The 26,361-nt window shown below is 43.6% G+C and overlaps 1 protein-coding gene across 1 annotated transcript in view; it reads right to left on the reverse strand.

Moving 5' to 3' along the window:
• COL23A1 (collagen type XXIII alpha 1 chain) overlaps positions 1–26,361 on the reverse strand; it is a gene marked incomplete at its 5' end in the record, with an annotated part of 352,873 nt that overhangs the window by 298,373 nt on the left and 28,139 nt on the right. Inside the window, one exon of the mRNA XM_082652209.1 lies at positions 24,354–24,420. Within this exon, the coding sequence (XP_082508335.1) occupies positions 24,354–24,420 (67 nt within the window). The remainder of the gene's footprint in view (positions 1–24,353; positions 24,421–26,361) is intronic.

Here is a 26,361-nt window from a genome sequence, read left to right on the forward strand (position 1 = left end):
TAATAAAGGTCATATACGACAAACCCACAGCAAACATCATTCTCAATGGTGAAAAACTGAAACCATTTCCTCTAAGATCAGGAACAAGACAAGGATGTCCACTCTCACCACTATTTTTCAACATAGTTTTGGAAGTCCTAGCCACGGCAATCAGAGAAGAAAAAGAAATAAAAGGAATCCAAATTGGAAAAGAAGTAAAACTGACACTGTTTGCAGATGACATGATACTATACATAGAGAATCCTAAAGATGCCACCAGAAAACTACTAGAGCTAATCAATTAATTGGGTAAAGTTGCAGGATACAAAGTTAATGCACAGAAATCTCTTGCATTCCTATACACTAACAACGAAAGATCAGAAAGAGAAATTAAGGAAACACTCCCATTTACCATTGCAACAAAAAGCATAAAATGCCTAGGAATAAACCTACCTAGGGAGATAAAAGACCTGTATGCAGAAAACTATAAGACACTGATGAAAGAAATTAAAGATGATACCAACAGATGGAGAGATATACCATGTTCTTGGATTGGAAGAATCAATATTGTGAAAAAGACTATACTACCCAAAGAAATCTACAGATTCGATGTAATCCCTATCAAATTATCAATGGCAGTTTTTACAGAACTAGAACAAAAAATCTTAAAATTTGTATGGAGACACAAAAGACCCCAAATAGCCAAATTAGTCTTCAGGGAAAAAAACGGAGCTGGAGGAATCAGACTCCCTGACTTCAGACTATACTACAAAGCTACAGTAATCAAGACAATATGGTACCAGCACAAAAACAGAAAGACAGATCAATGGAACAGGATAGAAAGTCCAGAGATAAACCCACACGCCTATGGTCAACTAATCTATGACAAAGGAGGCAAGGATATACAATGGAGAAAAGACAGTCTCTTCAATAAGTGGTGCTGGGAAAATTGGACAGCTAGATGTAAAAGAATGAAATTAGAACACTACCTAACACCATACACAAAAATAAACTCAAAATGGATTAGAGACCTAAATGTCAGACTGGACACTATAAAACTCTTAAAGGAAAACATAGGAAGAACATTCTTTGACATAAATCACAGCAAGATCGTTTTTGATCCACCTCCTAGAGTAATGGAAATAAAAACAAAAATAAAGAAATGAGACCTAATGAAACTTAAAAGCTCTTGCAAAGCAAAGGAAACTACAAACAAGACGAAAACACAACCCTCAGAATGGGAGAAAATATTTGCAAATGAATCAATGGACAAAGGATTAATCCCCAAAATATATAAACAGCTCATGCAGCCCAATATTAAAAAAAACAAACAACCCAATCCAAAAATGGGCAGAAGACCTAAATAGACATTTATCCAAAGAAGACATACAGATGGCCAAGGAGCACATGAAAAGCTGCTCAACATCACTAGTTATTAGAGAAATGTAAATCAAAACTATAATGAGGTATCACCTCACACCAGTTAGAATGGGCATCATCAGAAAATCTACAAACAACAAATGCTGGAGGGGGTGTGGAGAAAAGGGAACACTCTTCCACTGCTGGTGGGAATGTAAATTGATACAGCCACTATGGAAAACAGTATGGAGGTTCCTTAAAAAACTACAAATAGAACTACCATATGACCCCGCAATCCCACTACTGGGCATATACCCTGAGAAAACCAAAATTCAAAAAGAGTCATGTACCAAAATGTTCATTGCAGCTCTATTTACAATAGCCCAGAGATGGAAACAACCTAAGTGTCCATCATCGGTGAATGGATAAAGAAGATGTGGCATATATATACAATGGAATATTACTCAGCCATAAAAACAAACGAAACTGAGCTATTTGCAATGAGGTGGATAGACTTAGAGTCTGTCATACAGAGTGAAGTAAGTCAGAAAGAGAAAGACAAATACCGTATGCTAACACATATATATGGAATTTAAGAAAAAAATGTTATGAAGAACCTAGGGGTAAGACAGGAATAAAGACACAGACCTACTAGAGAATGGACTTGAGGATATGGGGAGGGGGAAAGGTAAGCTGTGACAAAGTGAGAGAGAGGCATGGACATATATACACTACCAAACGTAAGGTAGATAGCTAGTGGGAAGCAGCCGCATAGCACAGGGAGATCAGCTCGGTGCTTTGTGACCACCTGGAGGGGTGGGATAGGGAGGGTGGGAGGGAGGAGACACAAGAGGGAACAGATATGGGAACATATGTATATGTATAACTGATTCACTTTGTTATAAAGCAGAAACTAACACACCATTGTAAAGCAATTATACCCCAATAAAGATGTTAAAAAAAAAAAAAGAAGACATACAGATGGCCAAGAAGTACATGAAAAGCTGCTCAACTTCACTAATTCTTAGAGAAATGCAAATCAAAACTACAATGAGGTATCACCTCACACCAGTTAGAATGGGCATCATCAGAAAATCTACAAACAACAAATGCTGGAGAGGGTGTGGAGAAAAGGGAACCCTCATGCAATGTTGGTGTGAATGTAAATTGATACAGCCACTATGGAGAACAGTATGGAGTTCCTTAAAAACTAAAAGGAGAATTATCATATGACCCAGCAATCCCACTACTGGGCATATACCCAGAGAAAACCATAATTCGAAAAGACACATGTAGCGGCTTCTTTGGTGGCACAGTGAGTAAGAATCCGCCTGCCAGTGCAGGAGACACGGGTTCAAGCCCTGGTCTTGGAAGATCCCACATGCCACGGAGCAACTAAGGCTGTGCGCCACAACTACTGAGCCTGCACTCTAGAGCCCGCGAGCCACAACTACTGAAACCCACATGCCTAGAGCCCGTGCTCCGCAACAAGAGAAGCCACTGCAATGGGAAGTCCATGCACCACAACAAAGAGTAGCTCCCACTCGTCGCAACTAGAGAAAGCCCGTGAGCAGCAACAAAGACCCAATGCAGCCAAAAATAAATAAATAAAATTTAAAAAAAAAGACACGTGCACCCCAATGTTCATTGCAGCAGTATTTACAATAGCCAGGACATGGAAGCAACCTAAATGCCCATCAATAGACGAACGTATAAAGAAGATGTGGTACATATATACAATGCAATATTACTCAGTCATAAAAAAGAACAAAATTGGGTTATTTGTAGAAACGTGGATGGATCTAGAGACTGTCATACAGAGTGAAGTAAGTCAGAAAGAGAGAAACAAATATCGTATATTAACGCATGTATGTGGAACCTAGAAAAATGGTATAGATGAACCGGTTTGCAGGGCAGAAATTGAGACACAGATGTAGAGAACAAATGTATGGACACCAAGGGGGGGAAAGTGGGGGTGGGGTGGGGTGGTGGGATGAATTGGGAGATTGGGATTGACATATATACACTAATGTATAAAATGGATAAGTAATAAGAACCTGCTGTATAAAAAAATAAATTAAATAAACTTCAAAAAAAATGAAGCAGAGTCCTATAGCTATTAAAACAATTTAATTGTTCAAAACCTAAAGAAAATCCTAGGTCTGGATGTTTTCACTAGTGATTTCTTCCAAACATTTAAGAGAGAAGCAACACTAAATCTTACACTAATTCTTCTAGGTAACAGAAACCAGGGTAACATTTTCTAATTCATTTTACAAGACCAGTATAACCTTAATAACCAAAACCTGACAACAGAAGAAAGCAAAATTACAGACCATCTCTCTATGAAGACAGATACAAAATCCCTAAGCTAAATGTTGAATCCAGCAACATATTAAAAAATAGAGCCCCTCCAAGTGGGGTTTATTCTGGGGTAGTTAACATGTTAAAATCAATCATCATAATTCAGTATTTTGAGAGAAAAAAAGGGAGAAATATCATATGATCATCTCCTAAATGTACAAACATCACTTGACAAGTCTTAACACCCAATCATAACTTTTCTTAAAAAAAAACCTCTCAGCAAACTAAGAAGAGAACTTATTTAATTTGATTGATATCTACAAAAACCTAAAGCAATGGTCATACTTAATGTTTCTTCTGACTTCACTTATGAAACCAGGATGCCTGCAATAGAATTGGTAATAATTCTCTTCAGCACACTGAAGGTCCTAGCCAAAGCAATGAGTAAAGTAAAAGAAATAAAAGGAATAAGAATAGGAAACAAAATTCTACTTATAGATGACATGATAGAAAATACACGAAAAATCTAAAAGACTATTAAACTATTAGAATTAAAAAGTGAAGTAGTGGGACTTCCCTGGTGGTCCAGTCGGTAAGACTCCGAGTTCCCAATGCAGGAGGCCCAGGTTTGATCCCTTGTCAGGGAACTAGATCGTACATGCATGCTGCAACTAGGAAGCCCACATACTGCAACTAAACATGCCACAACGAAGATCCCACGTGCTGCAACTAAGACCTGGTGCAGCCAAAATAAATAAATAAATAAACAAACAAATAAATACTTTAAAAAAGTGAAGCGGCAAAAACACTGAAAACAAGGGGAACATGAAAAATCATCAGCAACCAACAGAAAGCAAATTTTTTAAATATTATCATTTAAAATAGCATCCAAAAAAACATTAAATTCCTAGGAATAAATGTAACATGTACAAGACCTCTACGCTCAAAACTATAAAATACTGTCAAATAAAATTACCCCAATAGAGCGATACAACATGTTCGTAAATTGAAGGCCTTGGTATTGTCAAGATGTCATTTCTTCCTAAATTATTATCAATATTCAATGAATCTCATTCAAAGTCTCAGCAGGGTTGGGGTTTGTTGTTGTTGTTTTGTTGTTGCTGTTGTTGTTATTTTAATAGAAATTTGCAAACAGGTTGTAAAAGTTGTATGAAAATGCAAAGGCCCAAGAATAGCAAAGGCAATTCTGCACAAAACACCACCTGATATCAACACTGAAGCTTTGGTAATTAAAATAATGTGGTAATCACACATGGATAGACAAATAGGATAATGGAGCAGAAAAGGCAGTCCAGACACAGACATGCACAGCCACCAGGATGGCTAAAACAAAACAGACAGAAAATGCCAAGTGTTGGTGAGGACATGGAGCACCTGGAATTCTGGAATTCTCATACTCACTTGGTGGAACTATCACCTTCTTTGGAAAATGACGTGGTACTAGTTACCAAAATTTAACATCTGTATATCTTATGCCCAGTGATGCCACTGTAAGGTATAAACACAACAGAAATGCATACATATGTTCCCCAAAACACATACACGATTGCTCACAACAGCACTGCCCATAATAGCCCCAAACTGGAAACAACCCAAATGCCCAACAATAATAAAATGAATAAATAAACAAACAATCCATCACTACATGCAGCAACAGATAAATCCCATAACGCTCAACTAAAGACACAAAAGAATCTACAGTGTGTGATTCCATCCAGATAAAGTTCAAAAACAGGCAAAGCAAGTCTATTATGTGAGAAACAGGGACAGTGGTTACCCTCAGGTAGCTGGGGGTCTCTAGAGGGCAGTTCATGTGCTGTTTCTAGACCTGGACACAGGTGTGTTTTGGTTGTGGAAATTCATCAAGCTCTAAACTTAGGATATGTGCTCATGCCTGTAGTAAGTTCTATTTTGACAAAAAGTTAAAACAAATAATGAGGCAGACATCAGAGGCACATATATGTTGATGTTATAATGACAAAAGCTCTTAATGGTTGCAGGGACACAATATTAAATGTGAACAGATTCACTGCCTTTCTAGCACCTCCTGCAGAAGCCCCTGCACTTGCCCACTTGTGACCATGGCTTCAGATGGGCTGACCAGGAGAAAGGACAGAAAGGACAGGAGCAGAAGGAGCAGGACACATACTGAGAGACTTTTATGCTGGAAAGAGTGAAAATGATTGGTGTGGAGGGAAATGTGGAAAAAGTCCAGAAAGGCAGGGGAGCAAAAAAAGACCAGAGCTCAGGGGATAGAGGGGGAAGAGAGGAAGGAGTGGGCTGGGAGCCACAGCAACCACCTTGAGTCACATCCTGGTGTTTATTTGAAGATAAGAATGGTCCACGGGCCCCTGGAGCCCATTCAGGTTGGACTGACAGGGAACAGTACCCTCATATTGTGAAGTTAAAAAGAACTACAGGAGGAGGAGTCAAGATGGTGGTGTGGCAAGATGCAGAGATAGCGTCTCCCCACAACTAGGGTGCCTGCTGGCCACTGGTGGGGGACTCTGACACCCAAGGAGACGGGAGGAACCCCATAGTGAACCAGTAGGACGTAGGGGGAATGAGGGGGGAGGAGAAGTGAAGGCCAGACAAGATCGGAGCCCCTGAGGCCAGGGAGATCAGGAGAGGCATGTGGGAGGGACTCTCCAGGAAGAGTGGGGAGAGGAACAGAGGGTGACTGCCTGGCCCACTTGGGCCAGGGAGCCTGCTGAACTCCCAAGTCGCTTTCCCTCCCTCCAAAGCCCCATCCAGGCTCCATGGGTCCTGGGGGCATAGGAGGGAGGCCAGGGAGATCAGGAGAGGCAAGTGGGAGGGGCCTTCCCAGACCCCAGACCGGAGGAGCAAGAGAGGAGAGGAGGGCAGTTTGCCCCACCCACTCGAGCCCAAGAAGCCTTCTGGGCTCCCAGGTGAGGTTCCCTGCCCTCTGAGACCAGGGTGGGGGGCATGCCTGGGCCCCTTCTTTTCCTTGAGCCTAAGCCCCACCCCTCACAGACCCCAGGGCCTTTTCTAGCCCTGTGGGTCCTGAGCACTGGCCGCACCCACTGCCCAAACCTCACCCTTGTTTAGGCCCTGTTCTCCACAGCCAAGGTCTCCCCCTCCCCCCTTTTTTTTTCTTTTCCCTCCTCCTCTTTTTTACTGTTGTGGTACTGATGTACCTTCTGGTTGTTGATTCATCTATAGTTTTACTTTCACATTCTTTCTAACATATCTGTTAGTTTCCTAGTCTAATTTTATTTTTTACTTTGTTATTGTTCTCTCTCTTTTTTTTTTTTTTTGCCACCCCACATGGGAGCTCCGAGTCTGAACCACTGGACTAACAGAGAACCTCAGACCCCAGGGAATATTCATCAGAGTGAGGTTTCACAGAGTTCCTCATCTCAGCACCAAGACCCAGCTCTACCCAATAGCCTACAAACTCCAGTGTTGGAAGCCTCAGGCCAAACAACCAGTAAAACAGGAACACAATCCCACTCATTAAAAAAAAATGAGATGGCAAAAAAATATGTCACAGATGAAGGAGCAAGGTAAAAACCTACAAGACCAAATAAACAAAGAGGAAAGAGGCAATCTACCTGAAAAAGAATTCAGAGTAATGATAGTAAAGATGATCCAGAATCTCGGAAATAGAATGGAAGCACGGGTTGAGAATATACAAGAAATGTTTAACAAAGATCTAGAAGAACTAAAGAAAAAACAAACAGAGATGAACAACACAATAACTGAAATGAAAAAGACACTAGAAGGAATCAGTAACAGAATAATGGAGGCAGAAGAATGAATAAGTGAGCTGGAAGACAAAATGGTGGAAATAACTGCTGAGGAGCAGAATAAAGAAAAAAGAATGAAAAGAATTGAAGACAATCTCAGAGACCTCTGGGACAACACTAAACACACCAACATTCGAATTATAGGGGTCCCAGAAGAAGAAGAGAAAAAGAAAGGGTCTGAGAAAATATCTTAAGAGATTATAGTAGAAAACTTCCCTAACATGGGAAAGGAAATAGTCACCCAAATCCAGGAAGCACAGAGAGTCCGATAAAGGATAAACCCTAGAAAAACACAACAAGACACATATTAATCAAACTAACAAAAATTAAATTCAAAGAAAAAATATTAAAAGCAGCAAGGGAAAAACAAAAAATAACATACAAAGGAATCCCCATAAGGTTCTCAGCTGATTTTTCAATGGAAACTCTGTAGGCCAGAAGGGAGTGTCAGGATATGTGATGGATAAGTGTCAGGATAAGTGATGAAAGAGAAAAACCTATAACCAACATTACTCTACCCAGCAAGGATCTCATTCACGTTCGATGGAGAAGTCAAAAGCTTTTCAAACAAAAGCTAAGAGAATTCAGCAACACCAAACCACCTTTACAACAAATGCTAAAGAAACTTCTCTAAGCGGGAGACACAAGACAGGAAAAAGACCCACAAAAGCAAACCCAAAACAATTAAGAAAGTGGTAATAGGAACATACATATCGGTAATAACCTTGAATGTAAATGGATTAAATGCCCCAACCAAAAGACACAGACTGGCTGAAAGGATACAAAAACAAGACCCATATATATGCTGTCTACAAGAGACCCACTGCAGACCTAGGGACACCTACAGACTGAAAGTGAAGGGATGGAAAAAGATATTCCGTGCAAATGGAAATCAAAAGACAGCTGGAGTAGCAATATTCATATCAGATAAAATAGACTTTAAAAGAAAGAATGTTACAAGAGACAAGGAAGGACACTACGTAATGATCAAAGGATCAATCCAAGAAGAAGATAATGGACAACCACGAAGAAATGGACAAATTCTGGAAAGGTACAGTTTTCCAAGACTGAACTGGAAGAATTAGAAAATATAAACAGACCTATCACAAGTAATGAAATTGAAACCTTAATTAAAAATCTTCCAACAAACAAAAGTCCAGGACCAGAAGGCTTCACAGGCAAATTCTACCAAACATTTAGAGAAGAGCTAACACTGATCCTTCTCAAACTCCTCCAAAAAATTGCAGAGGGAGAAACACTCCCAAATTCATGCTAAAAGGCCACCATCACCCTGATACCAAAACCAGAAAAAAATATCACAAAAAAGAAAATTATAGATCAATATCACTGATGAACATAGATGCAAAAATCCTGAACAAAATGCTAGTAAACAGAATCCAACAGCATATTAAAAAAATCATACACCATGATCAAGTGGGCTTTATCCAAGGGATGCAAGGATTCTTCAATATACGCAAATCAATCAATGTGATACACCATATTAACAAATTGAAGAAGAAAAATTATATGATCATCTCAATAGATGCAGAAAAAGCTTTCGACAAAATTCAACACCCATTATGATAAAAACTCTGCAGAAAGTGGGCATACAGAGAACCTACCTCAACATAGTAAAGGGCATATACGACAAACCCACAGCAAACATCATTCTCAATCGTGAAAAACTGAAAGCATTTCCTCTAAGATCAGGAAAAAGAAAAGGTTGCCCACTCTCACTGCTATTATTCAACATAGTTTTGGAAGTTTTAGCCACAGCAATCAGAGAAGAAAAAGAAATAAAAGGAATCCAAATCAGAAAAGAAGAAGTAAAACTGTCACTGTTTGCAGATGACATGATACTATACATAGAGAATCCTAAAGATGCCACCAGAAAACTACTAGAGCTAATCAATGAATTTGGTAAGGTTGCAGGATACAAAATTAATGCACAGAAATCTCTGGCATTCCTATACACCAACAATGAAAAATCAGAAAGAGAAATGAAAGAAACACTCCCATTTACCATTGCAATAAAAAGAATAAAATGCCTAGGAATAAACCTGCCTGAGGCAAAAGACTTGTACTCAGAAAACTATAAAGCACTGATGAAAGAAATCAAAGATGACATAACAGATGGAGAAATATACCATGTTCTTGGATTGGAAGAATCAATATTGTGAAAATGACTATACTACCCAAAGCAACCTACAGATTCAATGCAATCCCTATCAAACTACCAATGGCATTCTTCACAGAATTAGAACAAAAAACTTACAATTCGTATGGAAACACAAAAGACCCCAAAGAGCCAAAGCAATCTTGAGAAAGAAAAACGGAGTTGGAGGAATCATGCTCCCAGACTTCAAATTATATCACAAAGCTACAGTAATCAAGATGGTTATGGTACTGGCACAAAAACAGAAATATAGATCAATGGTACAAGATAGAATGCCCAGAGATAAACCCACACACATATGGTCACCTAATTTATGACAAAGGAGGCAAGAATATACAATGGAGAAAAGACAATCTCTTCAATAAGTGGTTCTGGGAAAACTGGACAGCTACATGTAAAATAATGAAATTAGAACACTACCTAACACCATACACAAAAATAAACTCCTAATGGATTAAAGACTTAAAGGTAAGACCAGACACTATAAAACTTTTAGAGGAAATATAGGAAAAACACTCTTTGACATAAATCACAGCAAGATCTTTTTTGACCCACCTCCTAGAGTAACAGAAATAAAACCAAAAATAAACAAAAGGGACTTAATTACGCTTAAAAGCTTTTGCACAGCAAAAGCTTTTGCACACCATAAACAAGACAAAAAGACCTCCCTCAGAATGGGAGAAAATATTTGCAAATGAAACAACAGACAAAGGATTAATCTCTAAAATATACAAACAGCTCATGGAGCTCAATTTAAAAAAAACAAACAATCCAGTTAAAAAATGGTTGGAAGACCTAAATAGACATTTCACCAAGGAGGACATACAGATGGCCAAGAGGCACATGAAAAGATGCTCAGCATCACTAATAATTAGAGAAATGCAAATCAAAACTACAATGAGGTATCACCTCACGCCGGTCAGAATGGCCATTATCAAAAAAGCTAGAAACAATAAATGCTGGAAAGGGTGTGGTAAAAAGGGAACCCTCCTACACTGTTGTTGGGAATGTAAATTGCTACAACCACTATGGAGAACAGTATGGAGGTTCCTTAAAAAAGTAAAAATAGAACTACCATACGACCCAGCAATCCCACTATTGGGCATATACCCTGAGAAAACCATAATTCAAAGAGACATGCACCACAATGTTCATTGCAGCACTATTTACAATAGCCAGGACATGGAACCAACCTAAATGTCCATCGACAGATGAATGGATAAAGATGTGGCACATATATACAATGGAGTATTACTCAGCCATAAAAAGAAATGAAATTGAGTTATTTGTACTGAGGTGGGTGGACCCAGAGTCTGTCATACAGAGTGAAGTAAGTCAGAAGAGAAAAACAAATACCATATGCTAATGCATATATATGGAATCTAAAAAAAAAAAAGGTATGGATCAACCTATTGCAGGGCAGGAATAAAGAGGTGGACATAGAGAATGGACTTGATGACATGGGGTGGGAGGGCGAAGCTGGGGTGAAGTGAGAGTAGCATCAACATATATACACTACCGAATGTAAAATAGTTGGCTGGTGGGAAGCAGCAGCATAGCACAGGGAGATCGGCTCGGTGCTTTGTGATGACCCAGAGGGGTGGGACAGGGAGGATGGGAGGGAGGCTCAAGAGGGAGGGGATATGGGGACATGTGTATGCATATGGCTGATTCAGTTTGTTGTGCAACAGACACTAACACTGTATTGTGAAGCAATTATACTCCAATAAAGATGTATTAAAAACAGAACAAAAGAAAACAAAAAACTACAGAATACCTCACATTATTTTATTTCTATAAGTATTTAAATGTATGTACTTGTTGAAGCACAGAAAAAGGTCTGCAGAATGCAAACTAAACTGGTCAAATAATTACATCTAGGGCTCGGGATTGGATAGGGTAGTGAGGTGGGGGGTACAAGAGAGACTTTTTTTTGAGGAGTGGGATGGTAGGATAATTTTAAGAAGCATAGTTTGCTTGTATAATAGTAATTTTTTAAAAATAAAAGAAGGACTGCCTGCTAAGAAGCCTGGAAGGGGGGCCCTGTGGGAAGGTGGGGACCTTCAGAAAGAAGAAAGTGGTGTGTTCTAGGTAGGAAACGAGCTTTTCTCAATAATCCTAAGAGAGGCCCTAGAGACCAACTGAGTCGGCCCTCAGAGGATTCTGGCTAGAGGATCTGGAACCTTCCCACAGCCAGCCCTGGGGGCTCAGAGTCCCTGCCCCCATGGGGGCAGGACAGGTACACCGGGGTTCACGCATTGCTCCCCCACTTCTCCCCACTCCCTCACCCACCCCAATCTAACCTGCATTCCCTACCCTCTCCTGCCTGAGTTCTTCACCCTCCCCGCCCCGTGCCCCAACCCCTTCCTCCTCTTTTCTACACCCACTTCCAGCAGTGAAGGGCCAGTGTCCAGGGTAACAGAAATCGATGCTCACAGACCCTCCACAACCCAGCCCCTGACGGAGCTCCTGGATCCCGAGGGGGAGGGGCAAGAGGAGAGGGAGCACCCTCAGGGAGCAAACAGGCATGGGGCAGCCTGAGGCACTGCCCTGACCTCCTAGAAATTAAGCCCAAGTCCTGCCTTGACAGGGCGGGGGGGGGGGCGGGGGTATCACTCCTGGGCAGCTGCTCCTGGCCTTCCTCAGAGGCAGCGCCCTGTCCTCTCAGAGCTCCCCTCCCCGCCACACACACAGAAAGCGCTAAGACCACTCCCCCTCCCTGCAGGGTACTGTGAGGCCCACAGTCACAGCTAATAAATATGCTGCTCCTGGGCACAGCTGACCCTTCAGCAAGTACTTGGGCCAACACGGTCTGCCTCTATCCCCACCTGTGTGACAGTCAGTGCCAAGGATGGGGGTGACACCCAGGGGTAAAGTCACTGTCCAGTCCTTCTGTGGGTGGCACAGCCCATTCTCTGCTCTGCCTCCAGGTCACCTACTGCCGCCACCCATCCGGGGGCACATATAGTCTCATCTCTGCATTTTACTTTTTTTCTTTTAATTTATTTATTTTTGGCTGCGCTGGGACTTCATTGCTGCGTGCAGGCCCCCTCCAGTTGCAGTGAGTGGGGGCCACTCCTCACCATGGTGCGAGGTGGCAGTGGTGGTGGCGGTGGCAGTCCCCACCCCACCCCCACAGCATGGGCTACAGGTGCACGGGCCTCAGCAGTTGCAGTACGCGGGCCCAGCAGCTGTGGCTTATGGGCTCCAGAGCGCAGGCTCAGTAGCCCTGATGCGGGGGCCAAGCCTCCACAGCTCGCGGGATCCTCCCCTACCAGGGCACGAACCTGCATCCCCCTGCACAGGCTGGCGGACTCCCAACCACTGCGCCACCAGGGAAGCCCCACTGGACCCATTGTGACATCAATTTGGGTCAAAACTCCATTTTCCCCTGACTCCATGAGCTCACATTCTGAGCACAGTCATACTTAGCATCCCCAGGGATTAGGGTTAGCACAGAGCCAGTGTCCAATAATACTCTAAATGGCTGCCCTTTCCCCACTGCACAGCTACTCTTGTAGATGTTTGCATGTTCTCTTGGGAATCATCTCTGCATTTTAAAAGTACATTCTTCACAATGCACCATGAAGGCGTGTGCGCTTCTAATGGGGGAGCTGGCCCATCCTCCACACCATCCTTTGCTTTCTGGACTTTTCCTTAGACCCCCCCTTCCCCTCGGAGCCTTAGCCTCCGGTGCTTTGAATTTCTTCCTGTGCTAGCTTGTGAGTGGGCCACACAGGCTACTTCTAAGGAAATGACCAGACAACAGGCCACCTCAAGCCTAACAGTGTCATGAAAATCATGACCTCGTAGGGAAGGCAGCTTAGCCGCATTCATCCTATTTCTAAAGCCAGGACTAAACAAAAACGTAAAATAACATTGGATCAGGGCAGAAGAAGTCTTTGGTGGATCAGGAAGGAAACCCCAGGGCCACCCAAGAGAAAAGGGCTTTACCATGCTGCCTGCTGACAATCTACAAGGCAGCAGAGGGAATCCCAAATTCAAGGGCTCCCAGAGGAGCCAGGAGTTGCTCTTTCTCCATCTTTGAGCAGAAGGTTCGCTGGGGGATCCTGGCACTAAAGGAACCAAGAGACTAAGCAGAAATGACATTCTTTTCTGCAGAGGAGGCAACAAAAGGAAAGGGCTGGGCTTGCTTACTAAGTACCCTCTCCCCACCCCCATAATAATGATCTGTGTCTGACTCTCACCTCCTGAGGACCACAGACCACTTTCCCTAGGGATAAATGAACAGACATTACGAGATGCCTAGGGTGTGTCAAGCACTTCCACATACACTTGTCTCAGAATATCCTCAAAACAAACCCCCGAGGTACATAATGTTTTCCCATTTTACACACAAGGAGATGGAGAGTTTAAAGAATCAGGTCACTTGCCCAAGCTCACAGAGCCGGTGGGCGGCCACAGTTGGCATTCACTGCCAAGTCCACCTGTATTAAACCCAGACTCCCCTCCCCTACACTGTGCAGCATCCTGGCACCTGTGGGGGAGGTGCTCTTCCCTCTCAGCCCTGCCCTGGAAGCCACAGGCAGAGGAATGGGCACAGGGGTCAGACCTGCCCAGTAGGGCTCTCTCTCCTGAGACCCTGAACCTCAGGCAGAATGACACGCCAAAAAACAGTTGGTGCAGACACATCCAAGCGAGCTCTAGCTCCCCGGGGGACTGCCCCTCCGTTCCTGCTGCCTAGATTCCCGGAACTGCCCCGCATCCTGTCCTTTCCCAGCCTCCTTCCTCAGCGTCCATTTCGTTTCTGTGAACTCCCTATTCATCTCCTTTGCCCATTCTTCCACTAAAATATTTGACTTTTCCTTATTCTTTTGCAAAAGCACTTTATATCTCATGAATATTAACCATGTGCTTGTTATATACGCTAAGTTTTCAGTTTGCCATTTATCTTTAAACTTTAAGGTGGAATTTTCTTTCTAGACAGAAAGTTTAAGCTTTTAAGCTTAAATCATTTAAGAAAACATTTATTCTATAGAAGAGTTTTTCAACATTGGCACCACTGACAGTTGGGTGGGATAATTCTTTATGTTGGGGGCTCTCCAGTACATTGTAGAATGTTTAGCAGCATCCCTGGCCTCTACCCACTAGATGCCAGTAGCACCCCACCCCTCAAGTTGAGACAAATCAAAAATGTCTCCAAACATTGCCAAAGTCCCCACAAAGCAAAATCATCCCTGGTTGAGAACTGCTGCTTTATGGTTTCTGACTTCAGTACCGAGCTTATAAAGTCTATTTCTACCTATAATTTTAAAAAGTGACCTGTTGTATTTTTGTCTTGCCTTCCATGGTTTTATTTTTCACATTTAAATCTTCAATCCATGTGGAATATACTTTGGCATAAGAAGAGAGCTAAGAAACAAAATATTATGACTGCATTGAACTTACCCCTGGGAAGAGGCGGTCCCACCATGTGAGTAGCTCTTGATATGCGAGACATTTAATAATCCCAATGTACAAAGTTACACGACACCTCACGGAGTGAAGAGTTGCACCTGTCATCCAACGGCTGGCATAGAGTTGGCCAAGATGGGATCTTCCCACAGCTTCAGGGAGTCTCTACTGGGTCTAAACCAGATGTGCTCAATAAATTTTGGGTGAGTGGGAATGTGCTTGCTAGTTGCTATTTTACACTTTGCATAATCAACAACACCTTCTGAAACCAACAACACACCACTCTATTCTGGAGCCATCTGGAAAATTCTCAGTGATCTTCTATTTTAGTAGAAAAAACAACAGAGTGAAAGGCTAACTTTGTATTTCATTGCCCTTGGTTTGAACTTTTGTGTACTTTCTAATAAATTTTTTTAATATTAATTATCATTTTTAAAAATTCCATTAGATTTCTACAGAATTTAATGAATTTAATGAATATAGTGGGCTCCCTCTAGTGGTCACAAGAAAATCTCCAATTCCCAAAGGTCAATGCATAACCTCTTGTAAGAGTCTGTAATTTACATTCAGACTTCAATGCAAATTTTTGTGAACGTCCCCTTGCCAAAAAGTTACATTAAGATTGGGAAAAAAGTTTATATATCAGTGCTAATAACTTCCTAATATGCAAATAGACATATGATAGCTAGAAAACACAAAAACTTATCTGAAAGCAACTAATTTTGTTCTTCATGGTTTTTTTCCTTACAGTTCACTGAGAATGGCATGTGTATAAGTGGTTTAATTTGTGTATCTAAGCATGTTAATGTCTTCTTAATAAATATTCTGTATTTAAACAAACAAACAAAATTAACAAAACGTCTTGAGCGCCCTCAAGACGTTTATTTACAGGACACAGTACATTTTACAATTAATAGGTTCAGAGTGGCTAGATGATGCCTTAAGAGAAGACTTCTAATTATTTTCTTCCATTCATCAGTGGGTCTACAAATTGGTTCATAAGGCCACTGTCCAAAACTATGCTTATCATCTTCCCTTCTAAATCCCTCTTTGGGGATTTCCTGTTTCTGTTCAGGATATCACCTTCCCACGGGCTTCCAGCTTTGGGCACCTCTGACCCCTCCCGTGCCCATCCATCCTGTTTGTGAGTTTTGTCCACCACATGGCCCAGTGCCTCTCACAGCTGTTCCCTGCCATCAATTCTCATGGCCCTCATTCAAGTTCTCATGGCCTCTCCTCCAGGGCAGTCATTCAGCAAGTATTTACCACCCCTTCTCCACATGCCCAGCACTGTTCTAGGTTCAGGGGACACATCGGGGAACAAGACAAGATTGTCCGCATCCAGAGCACCCTCTCAGTGGGCTTCTCTGCTGAAGCAAACTTGTGATCCAGTCCATCCTCCATGCTGTTTCTAGAGTCCTCCTCTTAAAGCTGAACTCTACTCACATACCTTTCAACTGTGTCCCATGGAATGAAGCTCACACATCCCTCCATAATCAAGACCCACCCTCACCTCTCATTAACACCTTCCAACCTAACAGAGCTCCCTGATGCTCCCAGAGCTCCCCTCTGCCTCTGCTCAGTATGCCAGGTCTTGTGGAATGTGTCCTCCATCCCAGCTGGCTAAGATGTCAACCAGTCTTCAAAACCCTGCCCAACTGTCATCTTCCCCCACCCAGGCCTCCTTGATCTGAGGTGATCTCACCCTCCTTTCAATTTCTGTGGGACATTTTTCTTAGGATTCTTCCCATTCTCAATATATTATGGTTCCTGTATGTGTGCCATCATCCTCTAACAACTGGGTCCGCAATTCCTCTAACAATCTTAGTCAATATCACCCACAGGACAAGCACAAAATAGGGTAGAGAGAGATGAATGTATGAACGAATGAATGAATTCTCCAGAGAATTCTGGCAAAAAAAAAAAAAAATCAGACACACAAATTATCTTCTTCAACTTTGTACAGTCTGACATAATGGGATAAACTGCCATTAAACTACTTAGTTTTACCATGAACGCAAGTCAACTAGGATTTAACACATTAAAAAAAGTATCATTTTAAAAAATTCTACAAATAAGAAATAACTCAAAGTAGGATAACCATTTTTTGCTTCAATGTAGTAAGAAAGCACCCCCCCACCCCCTCCCCGCTGCCTTAAGCAAATTCCTAAACCTACAAATACAGTAAACAGGCTGAATAGAGTAACTGACCATTTCTGTTCCACTCTGCAACATTTGCCATAAACTGTCAATGAAATGTATCAGGTTCTGTATCATTTCTGCATTGTATTTCATGTCCTCCTAAGCAGAGTTTCACTCCTCTGCTCAAACTCCCAAACATTTTCACAGAGCAGCGAATTTCTAACTCTGATAAATCTGTTTATTAATTTCTGGAAAGTCACCCTACACTGCAAGCACAGTCCCTATCATTTGGAAACCACACGCCATGTCTCTGGGATATTATGCAAGAACACAAAAAGGCACAAAAAGGAAACGAAAAGTATTACTGTTTTTCTGAAAAGTTCCTAATACTCTCCAGGGCAGGTTGAGCCCAGTTAGAAACCAGTGCAAACTGTGCAAAGGGGCAGAGCCCCAGGTTTTGCATGATGAGGCCTTCCGGATGCCGTTAGTGGCTGACAAGAGTTCACAGGCCACACGTTTTCTTTTCCTTTCCGGTTCCCTCACTTCTGGGCTCTGTCACCAGCATTTTCTCACCCACATCCCAGAAGAACGTGCCAAGGAAGTCTGTCAGGCCTTTGTTCCTTCCCTCCAGGATATTCCCAGCCAACCGCCAACTCTGAATCGCCTCGTCCCTACCTCTCTGGCAGCCCTGGCAACAATCAGGAAGGTAAGAGGCTGCACACAGTGAGTCTGGACTGGCCTGGGGGCAAGGGATCTCGGTTCCTGGTAACCACTAACTCACTTTCAGGAAGCAGTGCCAGGCCCTGCTACAAACTCTCTACAAGCACATTCAATCCTCGCACGATTCTATGAGGTAGGTAGTATTAGAAACCCCACTTCACAGATGAAAAACTGAGGCACCGGGAGGATAAGTTCGAGGTCATGGAGTTGGTAAGGGACAAAGAATTTGTTTTTTAATTTATTTTTTTAATTTATTTTTGGCTGCATTGGGTCTTCATTGCTGCATGTGGGCTTTCTCTAGTTGCAGCGAGCGGGGGCTACTCTTCGTTACGGTGTGCGGGCTTCTCATTGCAGTGGCTTCTCTTGTTGCGGAGCATGGGCTCTAGGCACACAGGCTTGAGTAGCTGTGGCACACAGGCTCAGTAGTTGTGGCGCATGGGCTTAGTTGCTCCGCGGCATGTGGGATCTTCCCAGGCCAGGGATCGAACCTGTGTCCCCTGTATTGGCAAGCGATTCCCAACCACTGCGCCACCAAGGAAGTCTGGGACAAAGAATTTGAATCAGGCAGTCTGGGTCCAAAATTCAAGTGCTTAATCACTGAGCTGCACTGTCTGTTGGACCAGCTCAACAGAGGGAAGAGACTTATATGCTTGAAGTGGAGGCAAGCCTCTGGTCAAACTCAGGGTCTGTCCATAGTCCCCACTTAGGACCACCTGGACATGTCTAGCCAGCTGCCCCCAGAGCTGGACTGAAGTGGTCATCTATTATTTATGTCTGCCCAGCTGCATCCCTTTTCTCTTTTTCTGGGAATAGCACCCTACTTTTTCTTGAGGTAACCACCCTTCCCCACTCTCAGCCTACATGATTCTGGTAGTGTCAACCCTCCCCCACAACGGCCTCCCCCCAGGTCCAAGACCAGTCACATGACCCAGACCTGGCCAATCAATGTGTCCCATCCTCCAGGAACAGCAATTAGTACAAGGAGAGGCATCTGCCCCAAGCCAGGCCAATCAGGGTCAATGCTGGGACTTCTTTCTTTAATCACAGTAAAATACAGACAAAATTTAAATATCATTTTAACCATTTAAAAGTGCACAATTTCACGGCATTTAGTACCTTCACAATGTTGTATAACTATTGCCACTATCCATTTTCCAGAACTTTTCCATCTTTCCAAACAGAAACTCTGTACCCAGCAACAATAACTCTCTGTATTAGTCTGCTTGGCCTGCCAAAACTAAGTACCACAGTTTGGGTGGCTTAAACAACAGAAATCTATTTTCTCACAATTCTGGAGGTTATAAGTCAGAGATCAAGGTGTCAGCAGGGTTGGTTTCTTCTGAGGCCTCTCTCCCTGGCTTCATGTCATCTTCCCTCTGTGTGTGTCTGTGTCTTAATCTCTTCTTATAAGGACACCAGTCATAGTGGATGAGGGCCCACCCTAATGGCCTCACTTTACCTTATTTACCTCTTTAAAGACCCTGTCTCAAATACAGTCACATTCTGAGGTACTAGGTGGGGGTTAAGACTTCCACATCTGAATTTGGAAGGGGATACAATTCAGCCCATAACACTCCCTATTCCCCAATGCTGACACCTTTGAGAAAGGGGAGTGCTCTATCTGCTGGGGTTGCTGAGAAGGTCTGATATACTGCTGGGACTGTTGGTGGCCACTTTCCCACCCCAAGGAGACAGTGTCTGAAAATGACTCAGGGAAGAGCTGAGAGGCAGAGAGAGACCCCTGAGCCCAGACATACCTGAAACTGGCTGCACCTCTGACCTCTCTATTCCAGTTGTGTAAGCTAATAAGTTTCCTTTTCGTTTGTTTATTTTATTAATGTAATTAAAAGAGTTAGTTAAGGTAAGGAGCTTTTACACCAGAATGGCCCATATCTCCAGGATGTGCAGGATGTGCCCACTCGGTGGCTGTTTAAGCATCAGAGTCAAATGCAAACCTCTCAGGCTCCAGGGTGCTGGCCCCGACCCATCCCTTGGGATGCTCAAATGTTCACAGCACAATGGGGACTGGGTCGTGCCAGAGTCTCCCACAGAGCAGACTTCGGGGCCACCCCCTGCAACATTCCAGAATTGCTGCTCTGGTGGTGGCGCCCCAAACAGACTGAGGGCTCCTATCCTTTCAGTCCAGTGACCCAAAGCCCTGCAGCAGTGCCTGGCTCATGACGGGCTTCAGTACAGAACATGAGGAAGGCAGGGAACCGGGCAAGACAACAGTCCTCCTTCCCTCCAACAGTTCCCTGAAGGACAGTCTGTAAGAACACAGGATGGGAAACAATTCAAACGTCCTTGGGGTGTGGACTGGCCAGGTACCTCACAGGACAGCCCAACAGGATTTTGTCTTTTAACCCAAAACAAGGTAACACCTGCTCTCTGATACATGGAATGATTCAGACCATCTCAGAGGGAAACTGCAAACCGAGAAAGCAACACCGGGACAACAACATATACCATTTGTGTAAAACCAGGAGGGGAGCTTCTCACTGAAATGTATCTAAATGACCTCAAAAACCTCAAAAAACTGTCCTACACCATAACCACCAGCCACACGTGGCAATTTAAATTAAGATTAAACAAAAATTTTTTTTATTGAAGTATAGTTGATTTACTATGTTGTGCCAATCTCTGCTGTAGAGCAAAGTGACACAGTTATACACATGCATACACTCATTTTTATATTCTTTTCCATTATGGTTTATCACAGGATATTGAATATAGTTCCCCATGCTACACATTAGGACCTTGCCGCTTATCCATTCTAAATTAAACAAAAATTTTAAATTCAGTTTGTCAGTTGCACTAGCCATGTTTCAGGGGCTTGGTAGCCCCACATGGCTAGTAGTGGCTGCTCGATTAGCAGAGAGATAGAATATTTCCATCATCACAGAAAGTTCTATTGGAAAGGGCTGCTCAGAAGGACATCAGCAAATGGGTAAAGGGCCCCTGGAAAGAGGAGCAGGAGAACCGGGGGAGAGGAGGGGAGGGGAATTAGTTTTCACATGTAATCTTTTGTAGTACTTGAATCTTTCATCACATATTATTTCCTATTCAAAAATAAACATTTTAAAACTTTAAACACATTTTAAAACAATAAGTACATAAGTAACATAAGAAAAGAAGACGTTGGAATCCCCAGGTACATGGGTAAGCCACATGAAGCTACAGCCCTGAGTTCTCCGCTGAAGGAAGAGAAGTCTCTTTTGAGGCAGGTGTATGAGGAAGAGCCGCATGAGGGGGCTCCCAGGTGGCAGCCCCACACACCTGATTCAGACCTGGTGGTGTAGGAAGTTCCTATGTCCCCCACATTTTGATTATCTCAGCAACCTTATAATTAGGGTGATTAACGGTCCCATTTATTTTAGTTTCCTAAGGCTGCCACAACAAATGACCACAAACTAGGTGACTTAACATGACAGAAACCTATTGTCTCACAATTCTGGAGGCCAGAAGTCCAAAACCAAGGTGTTGGCAGGGCTGGTTCCTTCTGAAAGCTCTTAAGGAGAATCCCTTCCACGCCCCTGTCCAGCTTCTGTGGCTGCCGGCAATCCCGGGTGTTCTTAGGTTTGTAGATGCATCACTCTGGCCTCTGCCTCCGTCTTCCCATGGCCTTCTCCTCTGGGTGTTTCTGTGTCTCAAATCTCTTACCTCTTGACTCTTATAAGGACACTCATCATTGGATTTAGGGCCTACCCTAAACCCTGGATGATCTCATCTCAATATCCTTAAATTAATTATGTCTGCAAAGACCCTATTTCCACATAAGGCCACATTTACAAATACCAGGGGTTAGGACTGGGACATATCTTTTGGGGGGGGGGACACAATTCAACTCACTATACCGTTTTATAGACAAGAAGTTCAAGGTTCAAGGGCCTCTCACTTGCCTGAGGTCACAGGGCTAGTTCAGAGCACAGCTCTGCCAGTCCTCCCACCACTGACTCCAGCAAGAGAAGAATCTTGACCTTCCAGCCCGAAGCCTGCCCCTCCCTTCAGCCTCAGAGCTCCCCGAGCACCCACTTCACAATGGGTAACACACACAGAAGAGCCGCCCCCTTCTCTGGCCTCGCTTATCTGTCTTGCTGCATCCTAGGATCTGACAAAAGATTACACTGTCCTCTGGGCCGTGGGAAGGAACTGGGCTAGGGGGATCTGCGGGTATCTTAGATGAGATGGGGTATCTCAAATGAGGGTGGTCTGCATGTCCAGACTCCAAAAGTCTGCAGGGCAGATCAGAGCCAGGGAGAAAGGGAATGAGGTAAGGCTTCTGGTATTGGAGAAAAAGCCCTCTGTGCTTTTTATGGCAGAGGAGAATGTGCCAGCCTATGGGGTTTTGCACTGATAAAGGGCTCTAGTCTAAAGTGCTCAAGTGAGTTCTCCAGCTCAAGGTGACAGGAGAGAAAGAGCAGATGTGGACATGGGTGTGCACTGGGGCCTGGCAGAGGCTGCGGTGCTACACCCCCTGGGCCATGCTGACCATACCTGCCAGGACAGCCTGATCACAGCCACAAGCCCCTCGGACAATGACAGCACAGCACTGACTGCTGGGCACCCCCAGAGTCTCAGTGGAACTGAGGATTCTGACCAGGCTTTTGGCCTCCATGGTCATCCCAGAGGCCTTCTTGACACCTCTCCTGGTGAGTCAAGAGACCTCGAGGGAAGACAAACACAAGACTATCTCCAGGTCCTGGGCTTTGTATTTCCTCCATGACATCAAAAAGCTTACAGAGCCCACTCCAGTATTGGTATCATTTATTAACACAAACAGTAAGTGGCTGACCAAGATCTGGACCTGGTCTGGATTTATTCAGGAGCTCCATGTCCCCTCACTGCCACCTCCTCCCTCTCCATCTATCATCTGTATTGGTGGTTTTCAAACTTTCAGTCAGCAACCCATAGCAGGGAACCCGTTTCACACTGCCATTTACAAATATAAATGGCTGACACAAATACTTCACTCCAGTATTTTTTATTCCAGTCTCTGCTAGTTCAAAATTTCAGAATGCTGGCTGCAACCCACATAACTGATTTCATGTCTCATAAATGTGTTGTGACTCCCAGGTTTGTTTGTTTGTTTGGCCGCGCCGCTTGGCTTGTGGGATCTTAGTTCCCCAACCAGGGATTGAACCCGGGGCTTTGGCAGTGAGAGTGTACAGTCCTAACCACTGGACTGCCAGGGAATTCCCAGTGACTCCCAGTTTAAAAAACCCTCATCTACATAACTCACATGAATTTACAACCATTCAGTAGTCAGAAAGAAAGAGCAGGGGAGGAGCAAGAAGAATTGTTTTACACATTTTGCAGATCAGCCAAAAATTCATCGGTGGAACTGATTTTTTTCCCCCCACTGAATTGCAATTTCTGACTTCCTGATCTGCTCATGACATCATTACTTATCATGTCCTTTTCCCTCCTATTAAAACCTCAGAGTTCCTATGAAAGGCTAGCTCAAGCTCGACTGTAAAATCCTCTTCCACTGGGCCCCCAGAGACTGAATTTTCACACCATGGGTCCATCTTTGCACAAATCTCAGGGCATCTCCCAATCTGGAGATGTTAATCATCAATAAGCTTGGTTCCTGGACCAGGTGAAGTGGTTTCGGAAATGCCAGACAACTTGGCTAATGGAAGGCATGACAGCAAGGAACAGGGCCCCTGGGTTCAGCTCCCATGTTCTCTCACCTTGTCCGGCATGGTGGGTCATCTGGGAATTGTTACAATTTTCCACTCATTCACTGATATTACATACTGGTCTATGAGAGGATAATTCTAACCCTGAAAACACTGGGGCTGAGACTATACCCCTAAATTCTCAGTCATAATACATGCAAAGCTCCAATGAGGACAACTGGAAGATCGATATGAATCAGGATTTGAGCCACATGGATTAGGAACCAACAAATCCTCAATTCTAGTCACAGCCGTCCTGGTCTACACCATCAAAACCCAAGACACATGATTATTTGAACAAATCAGACCACGTTTCCTGCTCCTTTCCTCTACCTCCACCAAAGAAATGAAAACCAAGAAAAACTATATTTGCCAGATTATTCCTCTACCCACCACCCCTCATGTTCGAAACAGAGCTAGGGTCACAATGTTAACACTGTTCGGATGGCTCATGTCTGTTTCTCCATCTTTAAAAGGGGATGGCTGCTACTTTCCTAGCATCTAAGCCTTTATTGTAAGTCATCTTGAAGAGTTTCTTAGCTCCTCCACCAATACCACCATCCCCATCAAACCAAGTCAGTTAATTTTGCCAGAATCTTTAATGACACACCTACCAGGGAAGATGATGTAGGAAGAAAGGCCCCAGGACAGTCCACAAGGTACCACAGACAGCCTGAAACCCACGGTGATTCTCTTGACCATGGCCTTGGCAGTTTCGGGTAGACAGGAGAGAGAAGACCAGGCCTATGGAAGTCAGGCGCCAGCAACAATCGAACATCCACTTACCTGGGGGACAGACACAGTCCGTCGGTGCTTCTCGAACTGTCCGGAGCTTGACTGGTCCCTCCATCTTCTGAACCAGGAAGAAAAGGGGGGAAAAAATAAGGATGAGTTTTGGAGCGGAGAGGGGTAGAAGCGGAAAAACAGCAAAAACCAACATATATGAAAGATCTACAGTGGTGGTGTTGGTGCTTTCAAGAACAGTTTTTAAAAGGTCATTAAATTCTACAGGCAGTTTTAGAATGGGAGGAGAAACAGAAATAAACATTAAGCAATTACTTGGGAGTCCCTGAATAGAAGATGACAGGTTTCTGCTTTGTTAACAACATTTTCAAATACAAATCCAGGAATGACAAAGGGACCCGGTAGTCCCTGGTGTGAAGATAGGAGGGCAGAGCAGAGGGAGGCCAGGTAGGGCCAATCAAAACTCGCTCTTGAACATCTTTCCCTGCTCCGGAGACCACCCCTATCCAACCCCAGGGAGCCCAAGAGGCCCCTTGGCTACAGCCTCTCCAAGCCCACTGGCTTCAGACCCAATGGCCCAGGGCTAATCCACCCTGATGACATTTTCCTTTCTTCTTACCAGTGGGGATCCTAGGCCTAGAAAATTTAGTTCAGTACAATTTAACAAGAATCTCTACACATGCCCAGCCCTGTGCTAGATTTGGGTGAAGGGAAAAGAACTACCACAAAAATGTAGTCAAAAGTCACAGCTCTGCTATTATGACAACTCACAGTACAGCCCTGGCATAATCATCACCTTATGTGACACTTGGGTAACCTCTGAGGCCTGAATTATTGTCCCTGCCTCACAGACAGGGGATACAAACTTGGAAAAAATAAGAAATTAATCCCCAATCCCAAATCTAGGTTTAGGGGAGTGAAGCAATTGGCCCATAATCCCCAAACTAGCCAAGACTTGAGTCCTGACAAGAATATACAAAGTATTAACCTTTCTCTAGGAAAAAACAAAACAAAAACAAAACCAAAAAAATCTTCCTAAAAGCAAAACAAAGCAAATCTCAAATGTGTTAACTTGAGTTAAAAATGCATACTACCGGGGCTTCCCTGGTGGCGCGGTGGTTGGGAGTCCGCCTGCCAATGCAGGGGACACGGGTTCGTGCCCCGGTCCGGGAGGATCCCACATGCCGCGGAGCGGCTGGGCCCGTGAGCCATGGCCGCTGGGCCTGCGCGTCCGGAGCCTGTGCTCAACGGCGGGAGAGGCCACGGCAGTGAGAGGCCCACGTACCACAAAAAAAAAATAAATAAAAAAATTTAAAAAAATGCATACTACCACTAAAAGGGTTACTTAAGGTTCAAACCTAAAAATGTAATTTTTCTCAATAAAAAACATAGTAAAAATGCAAATACAAATACCTGGAAAATAGCACAGCAAACAAACAAAAATGTAATTTTTAAATCACTGTTTTAGAGGAGGTGAGAAGGCACTCCCAGTCTTGAGCCCTTGATCACCAAGCCTGGAATTTTCACATAAGGGGCTGAACAGGGAATTCCCTGAAGATCCAGTGGTTATAACGGACTCCACGCCAAGGGCCTGGGTTCAATCGCTGGGCAGGGAACTAGGATCCCAGAAGCCGTGCGGCACGACCATGAATGAATGAATGAATAAATAAATAAATAAGAAAATAAATAAATAAATAAGAATGGGCTGAACAGCCCAGGACCAGGAGCCTGAAATAAAAAATGTAACCAGGGGAGGCTCTGGCCCCTGCAAAGTACTTCCAAGTTCCACCTCCACTCCAATCTGCCAGCCTTGCCCTCACTTTCCAGATGGGCCACAGAGGCTGATACTGACAAGAGATAGAGTTAAGGCCAAGGTTTTAGAGAACTGGAAGATGTATGATTTTGAACCCTGTGGTGGAGGTGTTTGTGAAAGCAGTACCACAACAGAACTTTTCTATCCTCCCCACACCTCTTAAACCACCCCCCAAGGCCTCGGCTTGTCCCAGAAATCAGAACCTGGCTAGGCCTCTTGGCCCTGGGCTCTCAGCTC

The sequence above is a fragment of the Grampus griseus genome (assembly GCF_964374135.1).
Source record: "Grampus griseus genome assembly, chromosome: 3".
Classification (NCBI taxonomy): Eukaryota; Metazoa; Chordata; class Mammalia; order Artiodactyla; family Delphinidae; genus Grampus; species Grampus griseus.